Source organism: Arachis ipaensis, chromosome B10 (assembly GCF_000816755.2).
Source record: "Arachis ipaensis cultivar K30076 chromosome B10, Araip1.1, whole genome shotgun sequence".
NCBI lineage: Eukaryota > Viridiplantae > Streptophyta > Magnoliopsida > Fabales > Fabaceae > Arachis > Arachis ipaensis.
The window spans coordinates 13,575,088-13,588,420 of NC_029794.2; the positions used below are offsets into that span (position 1 = coordinate 13,575,088).

At 29.5% G+C, this 13,333-nt stretch overlaps 1 protein-coding gene across 1 annotated transcript; it reads right to left on the reverse strand.

The window, feature by feature from the left end:
* LOC107620168 lies at positions 679 to 1,993 on the reverse strand. Its single transcript, XM_016322376.1, has 3 exons — positions 1,436 to 1,993; positions 1,094 to 1,240; positions 679 to 909 (listed from the first exon to the last, which is right to left on the reverse strand). Exons 1-3 carry the CDS (start codon positions 1,991 to 1,993, stop codon positions 679 to 681), a joined length of 936 nt encoding a protein of 311 aa, XP_016177862.1.

A 13,333-nucleotide genomic window follows, 5' to 3' on the forward strand; every position in this document is an offset into this window, starting at 1 on the left:
ATTTGTGATTATCTTTGATCTTATTTATGAATGTTCATGCTTATCAAACCGAATGCATTTTCAAAAAATTATCCTGTAAAACAACTGCGCTTTTAACAATGAATCAAGCTCATATAATAAATATTAGTTAATAAATATGGAAGCAAGTTAGTAACGCCTAACTTCTAGTATGATCATGACATACTAAAAATTGGGTCATTATATTTCTCCAATATTTTTATTGTGTTTTCAAAGTTTAGAATAATTTAATTTTGATCCAAATATTTTCAAAGTGCTATAATTTTATTAATGTGTTAAAATTATTAAGGATCAATATTTAATCAATCTTTTTAAACATTCCCTTGATTTATTATGCATACACCTTCGTCCAACCCAACAGCAACAGGATTGCAGTGGTGTCATGATCACTGAAAAGCAAACACCTTTTTTTAAATAGAAAATTCCATGTTTCTTAATTCTTATACATTTAATTGAATAAAAATTACATTAGTGTAATTACTATGTCAATACATTTTTAATGCGATGACAATTCACGACAAAGAAGCTACTTAATTACATAGATCAAATCTATTCATGCACTCTATAAACTTCTCTCATATATTTGTTTGAGATTTTCACTATTTTTTTTAATTTTAAAACATAGAGAGAGTAAATTAACATTAGTAATACTCAATAATTTTAAAAAGATTTTGGCAACTCTTCTGCCAAATAAACATAAAAATGCCCCATAAGTCCAGTAGTGTATTTGTTTTCATGTGCAAATTCTATAGTTAAAATTTCACCATCTTTAATCTTCATAGAGCCTGGTTTTGGGTAGCACCCAGACGCTCCAATAGCATAACCTTCTTCATTTCCTGCCTCTTTTCCCATTCCACTAATCGCCTTAATTTCACATAATATTCTTCCATCCTAAATTAAAAATAAAAAGGGCATATTTTAATAGTGACAATTTTTTCAAAATTTAATTTTCAACGATGATGATGAATCATCTTATTGTCTTTAAAAAACAACTTTAGGATAGATAGATAAATAAATATAATTGATTATGATATGTAATTAATTGTAAATACTATGCAAGAAAGTGATGGTATACCTCTCCATATAAAGTTGCATTAACAATTCCTGAATGTATGTGAGCAGTAGTATAAATGACATTACCACCTTTTTCCATTGGAACATTTGTTTTTTTGATATAGTACTGTTCTTCATTAGCCTTTTCCGGAATTATAGAATACTCTACCTATATAACAAATAAAGAAATTTTTATGATTATTTCCTAGATAAGTAGATAAATGAACCAGTTATTAATACTAATTCTATTTCATAATAAATATTACTTGACTAATCAAAATATATAGGATAATATATATTATTGTATGAAACATGTGAAGTATAAGTCTTAATATTTAATTAAAACAAAATTTTTGTCACTTACTGCACAATTATGAATTGGTTTTGATCCATTATATGTCACTTGATCAGTAACATCAAGAATATAAAACTTAAGAGGCACTTGGTGTTGATCCCATTCAACCCATGATATTGTATATTTAAGGGTAACTTTTCTCTTTTGTTCTTTTTTGTATCCTTTTTGTAATTTACATTGAGATTTTTTCTCACAACAAAAAATTCCTCCTTTGTAATCACTACTAAACAATGATTTTCCATCAATGCTTGTTGTGTTTTTCAAATCTTGACTTTTGACATTATAAAGATCACATCTGCATTGGGAACAACCTTTCTTATCTTCTGTACCACGTGTGTCAATAGCCAAAACATTAATAAACCATTTCTCCTCATCGTATTCCTTTGGAACATCCTCAGGATGTATACCTACTTCTACTCTAAATGGATCTGGTAGTTCTACGCTAGTTTTTCGTGCATCACCTCCAAGTCCCCAAGAAATTGAATTAACATAACCTTGACATACACCATCGTTTCTCCTAAAATACTTACCATAGGCAGGTTGACTTTTATTAGCATATTGCGACATGGTGATATTCTCAAAATATCTAAAAACGAAATAATGATGTAGGTAAGCCTCATACAGTGGTATAGAATTTCCGTGTTCATCGACTAGTTCAGCTTGTAAATTCTTAATTCCAGTGTGGCCTCTTGGAAACTCAACATCGAAAAAATTTTTTCTGGTAATTTTTCCAGGTTCTAATACGAATTTTTTAGTATAAAAAGTAGCTGTCTTGATATGATTTGGACTCCCAAGTTCTCGTGAGAATATGATGCTCGATTGTATTATTATAACCGACAATGATAATTTCACCATTTCACAAATAAACTTCATGTTGACCTGTATATGATTATGCTTATATGATTAGTAGTGAACAATAATGTCTGTAATGCTATTTATACATGTTAAGCCTATGCAATAAACTAAGTAAACATATATAGCTTTTAGAAAGATAGCTTTTAGAAAGACATTGAAAATTTAAGAAATAGAACTTGTATTATAATATAAAAAAAAGAATTAACACAACAGGACAAAAAGAGATGAAGGGGACTACCATGTTAAAAAGGATATTTGAAATTCACAAAAAATATAGAAAATAAATATTTATGAATATAAAAGTCTTGCATTTTCTAATGCTTTTATAGTAGAACAATGATCTAACTTGCAAAGTAAACTGATGTCAATTTTTGCAAACTTTTTGGTGGAGTTTGCAACCATTACTGCATATTAAACTTATATGAAACTGTTTTTCTTTCTTTAGTTATGTATCAATTCAATCCTATTTAAGAGTTTGTCTCATAACAAACAAAAAAGTTTTGGTAACATTTTTTCTATTGAAATCTAATTTGTTACGTGTTTTATTTCTTTCGGTTGTTAAATTCTTTTAGCGAAAATCATAAAAGACATATTGATATAAGTTATACTTTTAGGTACAACGAGGTTAGAACCAAAATAAAGCTTAAAATTTTACACAGTACCAAATATTTGATGATAATTTATTGCTTAAAATTTCACGTAATACCACGTGTGTCAGTGGCTAAAATATTGATTAACCATTTCTCTTCATTGTACTCCTTTAGAACATCTTCAGCATGCAGACCTATTTCTATTCTAAATAGATCTGGCAGTTTCTCTACTACTTGGAATGATAATATCACCACTACTTCACAAATAAACTTCATGTTGACTTGTAAATGATTATGCTTATATGATTAGTAGTGAACAATAATGTTTGTAATTTTGTTTATACATGTTAAAGATATGCATATAAACTAAGTAAACATATATAGCTATGAGGAAGACAAAATGAAAATTTAAAAAATATAACTTAAATTAAAAGAGAAAAAATAGAAAAAAAAAAGAATTAACACAACAGGACAAAAAGAAAAAAAGGGAACTACCATGTTAAAAAGGATATTTGAAATTCACAAAAAATATAGAAAATAAATATTTATGAATATAAAAGTCTTGCATTTTCTAATGCTTTTATAGTAGAACAATGATCTAACTTGCAAAGTAAACTGATGTCAATTTTTGCAAACTTTTTGGTGGAGTTTGCAACCATTACTATCTTTGAAATTTGAAAAAAAATATAGATGATAAATATTTTTTTAATTATGTATCACTTCAACCCTATTTAATAGTTTATCTCATAACATTAGAAAAGTTTAGAGAACGTTTTTTGTTATTGTAATCTAATTTGTTACGCTTTTTTTTTATTGTTAGATGCTTTTAGCAAGAATCATAAAAGATACATAGATATAAGTTATAATTTTTAGCTATAATGAGGTTAGCACCTAATAAAGCTTAAAATTTTACATAGTGCCAAACCTTTTATGATAATTTCTTGCTTAACTTATTAAATTTTTTTTGGGATGTATTCTTGTAAAGCTAAAACTTTCAATATATGTATGAGAATTTGCTTTTTAGATGATAAATCTTACTTTTTAATTATTTTTTCCTTTATTTTATTTTTAAGTGAAAGAATTTATGTTTGTGGTATCTTAGCATGTTGTTGTCTATTCTTTTGATAATCAAGAGAGTAAAGCCTAGGAAAGAAAACTATACAAAAATTGTTCTAGAAAAAAATAGCTCTTTAACATTAGTGAAAATTGAATAGAAATCAGTCAAATCACATTAGGAAGTGATTAATAACTAAGTAAGGAATTTGAGTGTATCCAAATTTGGTTATAACTCGGTGATTATCTCATCAATAATAAAATATAAAAAATAAATTGAATGATTTTGTGTTGCAGAAAGAGAAAGAGCAATANGTTAAATTTTTAAACTGAAATATAAAAATACAAGTGATAATAAGTTTGGCATCACAAATATTGAATAGAAAAAGATAGAGAGGGAGGAACGCAAAAAACAAAAGCTAGGTCAGGTAAAGCGACAAAGGTAAGATGTGGAAAGTATAAAGGAGACAGAGGGCTTAAAATAAAGGAGAATGGCAAGTTCCCAAGAGAAAGTCACATAAAAGAAGGTTATCTAACAGAGTAGGGGACAAGAGGAATGTAAAAAAAAAAAAACTAGAGTGGATTGAAAACTCTTACTATCCTTGTGGATAACCTACCTGATGATATATCTAAAGGAATGCTCTTTAGGTTATTTGGAAGAATAGGAGGAGTAGTGGATATTTATGTTTCTAGAAAAGTGATGAAGAGAAGTCAAAAGTCCTTTTTACTTTTGTTCACGTTGACTCAAAAGGAGGCCTTAATAGAGTGGTGGAAGTCTAAATGGGAAACGATAAATGGAAAAAGAATTAAGTTGACAGAAGCTAGATTCAATAGAAGCAAGGAACATGGGATGGTGGAGGTTAACCATAGCCATGGAGGTTATGGTAGAAATCGATAGAGGGATGCAAAGGGATATAGGTATACAGTGTCTTTAAGTGATCGGAGGATGGAGCATATCCCAAAAATATGATATGGATAAAGTGAAGATGGCGATACCAAGGGAGAAAAGGATTATTGAAGTGAAGACCTCAAAGACAAAAAATGATATCCTTAATAGGAGTAGTTTAAGCAAACATCTAGCCTATTATGTTCTTCTCAATGATACATAGGATCAAAGAGGAGTGCCAGGACCAAAGATAATGGAATGTAGGGACTCAAGCCCGTATAAGTGTTTGCTGACATTGGAGAATAAAGATTTTAAGAATCAAGTTTCTGAGAATCCGCTCTTGCGTTCTTTTTCGACGATCTTTGTCCTTAATAAGACTTAACATGGAGCCTGACTAGAAGAGTGTGGTCGATTTGGTAGGATTCCTATTTATGCGTGGTCTCATGAAACATTCAAGAAGATTTGTAAGAGGTAGGGAAGGATGGTGATGTTGCATGACCTTACTAAAGCGGCTTGTTCATAAAGTTTGGCGGGGATGTACAAGAATGGAAAGTACTAAATATAAAAGATGTAGAGTTTGAGACTTTTGCAAAGGAATTTGGAAGGAAGTGTTTAGTCTCCAAGAAGTGTGAGACACCAGGATTTTGCACCGGAAGCCATGGTTGTTGAAGAAGGTAGTTGCTCAAAAGTGTAATAGACTGTAATAGATGTAAAGGACGATGGGTTTGAACATTGCATAGGACCCGATCTTCGACAATCTAATAATGTGTGTATGGGGAAGTGGTGATATAAATGCAGCTAAAAGCTTAGAGCATGATAAGATTTGAAGAAAGTTTTGCAAAGGAGGCAGGGTATAATTTCGATGCGGTTATTTTTAGTGTGGCTAAAGAAAAAGAAGTGGTAAATAATATAGAGGCTAATGGACCTAGTTTGGGTTTATCCCAACTTTTGATAATCTACTTGTTAGAAATAATGATTATGGGTTGGGGTTATGTCGTGGTTTAGCCGATGTTATGAAAGAACAAGATAAAGGAAAGTTTGAGGTTGATTCAAAGTTGAGTGATTATGCGGATTGTGATAGCATGGTGGGCTCAGACTTTTCTTGCCCCTTCCTCAAGGGTTCAGGCCATGCAGGGGGGAGAACATGTGCATAGGGAGCTCATAAGTAAAGAGGGCACATGTGCGAGAGAGAATAGAAGTGCTAACCAAGTCATGTTGGGGGATAGATATAGTGTTGGAGAGGCAATTGTGAATGATGATGATGATCTACACTGGCGAGAGGCAGAGAAAATGTTGCATATCTATGAAGAGAAGGAATGCTCTTTTTTGCCTGAGGATGAGACCAGCATTTTAGAGAATTTTGCGATGGAAAAAGCTACGAAAAAGACTATGGCAAAATATGAAAGGAGGAGGCACAAGGCCAAAACTAGAAACAATAGTGATAGTGACTTTAGAACTCTTAGGTCAGGAGTTAAACTTATCTTATCATGAATTTTCTCTACTAGAACGTTAAGGGGTACGATTAAGGGAAAGGGAAGATAGAAATGGTTTGAAGGGTCACTAAGAAAAACAAAGTCGATTTGTTGGTTTTACTAAAATAAGGAAAGAATCGGTGAGTATGGGTTTGATATTTAAAATTGATAAAAGAAGCAATTTGATATGGATAGTAGTGGACACAGCAAACATATCTAGAAATATCCTTTGTATTTGGAGTAGTAATTTTTTAAATAGCACACTGATTTATAGCGGATGTAGGTGGTTGGTTGTTAAATCTCTCTAGTATAAAATGGCCATGCATTGAATCATTCTATTAAGCCACGTGTCAATCACATATCCATTTTACTTCCATCCAATTTCTCCCGCAACACTTAATTGATAAGCTTACTTATATGTCTTTCTTGTATCTTCAACTTTAATGCAAACAACAACTAACCCTATATATAATCTTAATCTTCAAATAGCTTTATTTATAAAATTTCAAAAAAATTGAATTTAAAAGATCTCGCCGCTGAAGCTTGATATGATATGGCTATAAATATATAAACACCTTTCATTTGATTATAATCCATATATTCTTCTTATTCCCATTCCTTTCATATCCTTAAAACACAAATACCATTTTCTTCCAAACTTTTTTTTCCTTTTAAACATGGCCATTTAATGTATGGGTGGCTAGCCTCTGAGTTGTTCCTCAGAGAGAAGATCAAAACTCAATTACCACTATGGGGATGGTCCTATGTGATTATGAGGTAACAAATTCTTTACAACAATTTTTGGAAGATGTTATTATTACCTTGAACTAATATGACTATCTAAACTTACATTAGGGTAACAGGATACAAGCTTCAATACCCAGGTCATTATTAAAAGGTTTCATCCTTGTCATTAAGGAGGGTGAAATGTATTACATGAAGAATTTCATCATCGGTAGTAATAACTTTTGGATTAAGAGCACACAACACTCGCATAAATTAATATTTCTCCAAAGGACGACAGTTATGCATGTCTTTGAACCGACCTTCCTTTTTAAGCAATTTGATTTTTTACATCAATTGGCCAAATTTGTAAAGCCGACATGATTTATGAAAATTAACTCGTTGGTTAATATTCAATTGTGTTTTTAATATCTCTTTTACATGTTATACTATTTCATGGAAACTTATATGTTTCTAATTGCTGCCCCTCATGTAACATGGACTCATTGTAACAATATTAGATGTTATTGTTGAGGGAGTTAGTAAAGAAACCCCAAGGGAATTAGTAACAAAGAATGGGAAGGATAGCAAGCACTTGATCCTACTGTTGAAAGACATAGAGTGTGTTTTTTTCAATTCTTAAACCAGTGCGTCTTTAATGAATAGTAACAACACAATAAATTCACCAATTGCTAACAAACAACTTTTTCATTGCAGTAAAAACACCATCAGTTGCACTCTATTTGGTGAATTAGTTGAATGATAATCTTCTGAACCTCTAATTGTCGTTTTCTAATTGTTTCGACCTCACATTTACAAAGATAATATACTCCACACATGCTCTTAATTAAAGTTTGTTAGATCACCAACCCATATAGTAAAAACTAATTCTTTTGAGTTTCATTTTTAGGCAACAGGAGTATTCAAAGTTCATTTTATGCATTTAACATACATATCAATCCTCAGATATCGGAGGTTACTGACTTCAAGAAAAAGTTACTTGCTTTTGGGTCATCTAAATCCCAGAGAATCAGCCACATATCCTCTTAAGTTTACCATTCGCCAATTGAAAAACTTAGCAAAGGATTGGTTCTTGTGAAGAGAATCAAAGATGTCCTGAATTCTACAGATGTATGTGTTGTGGTAATTATCACCAGCATCACAATTAGTAAATTATATGTATGCTGAAATTACACGCCCACAATATATATACTATACAAACACAATGAATATAATATGTTAAAATAAATTTACATGTTCATCTCAAAATAACATGTAGAATTCAGAATACACAATTGGATATGAACTAAATTTTTTATATCAGGGAGGTGTATTATGAATCCTTGGTTCAATTGTTGCATTAGATGTTGGCAAGGATGATTGGTTTTATGCTATCTGCGTAGTGTTCCAGAAAAAAGCTAAACTAAAAGGAGATCATTTTAGTTGTGATTTTTGTGTGAAGGAAGGGATACTTGTATCTTTGGAGTATCTCTTTAATATACAATGTCCATGTAATGAATTATTCCTTTCGTCCAAATTTTCGAATTACCTTATTCAGTTATCAGGTTTGCATGTTCCTTTTATTTATGTTATTTTTTCATAACTCAAATTTTCTAAGATATAGGCTAAAATCATATGTTACTAATGGCAGTGATAGCCTTTGCATCGTTATTTGGGAGAATGAGGCCAAATCAATAGTTGGAATGGAAGCCAAAACCGTTATACTAAATGCCAGGTCAATTACACTTTACTAACAAATGATTTTATAGTACCACCATTTTGAAATCTAGCTACAATGTAAGTTAGAAAGCATTATTAATATTCATAAATTTAATTGGACTATTTCCCACGTCGATGTAGGGCGACAATTCCAATAACTATCCCAGCAACCTTGATGTTTGATACGTGCTTCAAATGTTCGTGATATGAAGAGTTCAAGTGTTATTTAGAATATATTAGTTTACATTTTTAGATTATTTTAATTTAATGTATTTTGATTTTGCTTATTTAATTACTAGATTGGGCCTTATGTTTATGGGCTTTAGGGTTTTTCTTTGTTTTAACCTAATAAGAGGTTATAAATACCTCCTTAGCTATTGTAGTCGTAGCATAGAATGATTTAGAGGTTTAAAAAACCCCTTTTTTGGTTTCGTGATGAAACCATGGTGTGGACAATTGAGGTTGAGGAGTCCCTCTCTTGTTACATCGGGGAATTGGGTAGAAGGTTGAGGAGTCCCTTCTATTCAATTCTCAAACTATGGCGTTGACAAGTTAGGTTGACAAGTCCCTTTCTTGTTGCATCAAGAAATTGGGTAGAAAGTAGAGTGATTCTCTTTGTATTCAATTTCTATGTATCTTTTCTATTCAATTTTAATTCTTGTCTTTATCATTTGGTATCAGAGCTCATGTATTAGATTAATTCTTATTAATCTATATTTGTTCTTCTTTTATCATAAAAAAAAGAGTCCAGTGTCTGTTGCGTCTTTCTTTTTGTTCTTGTGTTCTTGTTTTCGTTTGCGTTTCATTATTGTTAAAAAAAAGAAGCATAAAGTGAAAAAAAAACAAAAAAAAGAAGAAAAAAAACAAAAAAATTTATCTTCCTTGTAATTATTGTCCTTTTCATATATTATTTTTTCCACCTATAAGATTCGATGACGAATCTTTTTTGAAGAGGAGGAGAATGATACATGCTTCAAATGTTCGTGATATGAAGAGTTCAAGTGTTATTTAGAAGATATTAGTTTACATTTTTAGATTATTTTAATTTAATATATTTTGATTTTGCTTATTTAATTACTAGATTAGGCCTTATGTTTATGAGCTTTAGGGTTTTTCTTTGTTTTAACCTAATAAGAGGTTATAAATATCTCCTTAGCTATTGTAGTCGTAGCATAGAATGATTTAGAGGTTTAAAACCCCCTTTTTTGGTTTCGTGATGAAACCATGGTGTGGACAATTGCGGTTGAGGAGTCCCTCACTTGTTACATCGGGGAATTGGGTAGAAAGTTGAGGAGTCCCTTCGATTCAATTCCCAAACTATGGCGTTGACAAGTTAGGTTGAGGAGTCCCTTTCTTGTTGCGTCGAGAAATTGGGTAGAAAGTAGAGTGATTCTCTTTGTATTCAATTTCAACCTATCCTTTTTGTTTTTATTTCAATTTCGATGTATCTTTTCTATTCAATTTCAATTCTTGTCTTTATCAATGTTGTTCAAGATCAATATTAAAGCTAGCAATATCACTGAAACTGATGTGCTTTATAACGTTACAAGGATCTATGATGACTATGATACTATAAAAAAGTTTACTCATGAGCTTGACGAAGATTCTAGATCTGTAAGGCTTTTTATATCATCAAATATTTTCTAGCATTTAGAGTTATGCTCACTTTATAAAAATGTCAATATTCCAACTATTCTATTTATTTATGTTCCAGTTGGTGGACGATAGTTCAACTAACAATTCTTTTGGGCTTGTTCATAGTCTTGGAGATGATCGTTCTATTTCTCTTTGCCAAGTAATGTACCTTTAACTTCATCTTCAACTATATGAATTTTAGATAAGAACACAAATCATAATTTATCTTTTGTTGGTGAAATAAAATAACTCAACATCTCTATCATCATTGTAGGAGTCAGTGAATAAAACAATTACCATTGGTAGCTTTAGGTCATCACAGAAGAGACTTTCAAGTGAGGTTATACAACAAATTGCTGTTGATCTTAACAAAGACAGACCCACAAGCATCGACTACAAAGGTGTTAAAGAGGAAGGACAAGAAAATTATGGACTAGAGATTGAATATGTTACTATGTTAGTATTATGACAACAGTCAGAGCTTTATTTTTTAAGATATTATTAGCACTACTTTACGTTTTAATTTGAAGGCATAGTTTAGAATTTATTAGTAACTTCTTAATTAAGATAGACTTTTATGAAGTTTAGCATCAGATGTTTATGATCTTTGTCTTTCTTTATTGTGTTATGTAGCCTTCTTTTGGAACTATCTATAACTATTTGATGATGAATCAATTAACTGACTGTTTATGTATTAACATCAAATATCAGTCTTTACCTATTGTTGTTTCTAAGTCTCTCATTAGTTTTAGTTGTCTCTGTATCACTAAAGAAATAGAATTACCAAATCTTATCAAAGAATAATAAAATATTGTACAAAATTTAAAAAAGAATTTAAAGTATATATTTAACACCTCCGAAAAAATATAAATGTAAATATTGATCACAATTGAAGCACTCTAAACAAAAAAAAAGTTTAAATAGTCTCAAATATAAAAGTACTTAATATTATAGTATATATTCACTAGCTTTTCAAAAGACACAGAACTATTAGAGTACCTTAGTTATATTCACATGTATCTTTCAATAACTTTCACCTAATGCCACCAACTCAACACAACTTATCTTTTCATGTCTAATCCATATTTAACATAGCTCTCACTTTTTTTTTCAGTTGCTCCATAAATTGTTAGCTTATAACAATTCAATCATAATTAATGAGCATATGATTCTCAAAATTAAAAAAAAATATATATTTATTAAAAATACCATCAAATCTTATAGTTAATAAAATTTAGACCCAAAATGAGAAAATAATGTTCACTCAAATTCAAAGCCCCCACTTTATTAATATATACCTAATACTATTTTTTTGATAGCATAATTTATTTATAACATTTCTTAACTATATCACAACAAATGAATCAGTGCTAGATTTTGAAGTATATATTTAAAAATCCACATCCATTCAAGTTAAGTATAAATATTTAAAAAATATTTTAACTTTGTTATATTATGTTCCAATTTTTTTTTGTTTAATTTATAATCTTTTAGATATTAAAATGCCAATAATTAAATTAAATTAAGCCATATAATTTACACTGACAATAATATAAAATTACTACAATTCAATTAATAAATGAAATTAATATGCAACAAGTCAATTAACTTACTGCAAGAAAAAATAATTTTGAGCATACAAAGTATAAAAAAAAATACAGACACAGATTACATTATTTTGTATATGTTAAAGAAATATATAAACATTAATTCATGTCACAAAAATCTGTCTTCATTAATTTTTAGCTAACTATGAATTTAATTATCTATCTTATTTGATGATTCTCTTGTTACTGTTTTCTATTATACCTACATCTTCAATATAATTTATTGGATTATTGTTATGAAGTGACATTTTCTTTCATTAATGATCCTTGACAGTTATAAGTTATAGTCCTTCATGAATGAATAATGAAATAAATGTTCTCATTTATCTAATAGGTCAAAAAAGAGATTTCTTAATAAAGACTAAGATTTTGTGAATCAAATTCTAATGTCATGACTTCACACTAATATGAGTGAACAATATCAATAGATATCTTTTAACATAACAGTTGAATTGAAAAATCTTATCTGAACTGTAGAAAATGAAATTTTATATATAGATCTATTAATACAAAAAATCATGTGTAGTACGAAACTAATGAATCTACCTCTATTATTAGAAGAAAGCACCTCTAATATTTAATGTATCTTCATAGGCAATTCATGAATGTTTTAGATACTAACTTAAGAAATTTCAGATACTACCAATAAAATCACTATATACTAAATTTTTAATGATAATAGACCTTTTATTCTATTTGAGATTCAATATAATCAAAGATCAAGTCATGAATCATGCACTATACATGTAGAATATCTTACAATATCTTCCTCTATATTATTATGTTAATTCTACTTTTTTCATTAAGCTTGTCCTTAATTGATGTGATTCAATGAAAATATTTAATAAAAAATTTTAAAAAATAAATGTTAAAGTATCTATAGTTTCTATTTTTATTCAAATTGTGCCACTAAATTGACATATAAAGTGTATAGATATATATTATTTTCTGTTATCCCTACATTTTTAATACAATTTATTGAATTATTGTTGTGAAATGACATTTTTTTTCATCAATTATTCTTTACGTGTTTTGAGTTACAGTCCTTCAGGAATAAAGAATAAAATAAATTTTTTAAACTATCTAATAGGTTAAAAAGATAATTCTTAATAAAAAATAAGATTTTGTGAATCAAATTCTAGTATCACGACTTCACGGTACTATTGGTAAACAGTTTCAACAGATATCTACTAATAATTCACTGAATAATCAACTATTTAAATGACTAAATACACAAGTGAAACAAATTTTAGTTCGTCTTGGTGATTGGTGAGGCAAAAAGGGAGGGATATTAGAATTAGTGTCCAACCAGAATTCAAATTTTCCCGCTGATGTTATATAATATTATAATTATAATATTAGTTAAT

Bases quoted from the DNA above. Each gene is read 5' to 3' on its own strand.
- LOC107620168 (XM_016322376.1), bottom strand. From the start codon at position 1,993: ATGTCGCAATATGCTAATAAAAGTCAACCTGCCTATGGTAAGTATTTT. The intron at 1,241-1,435 runs GTAAGTGACAAA...TTTGTTATATAG, and splicing joins AACCAATTCATAATTGTGCA to GTAGAGTATTCTATAATTCC. The intron at 910-1,093 runs GTATACCATCAC...TTTTTAATTTAG, and splicing joins ATGCAACTTTATATGGAGAG to GATGGAAGAATATTATGTGA.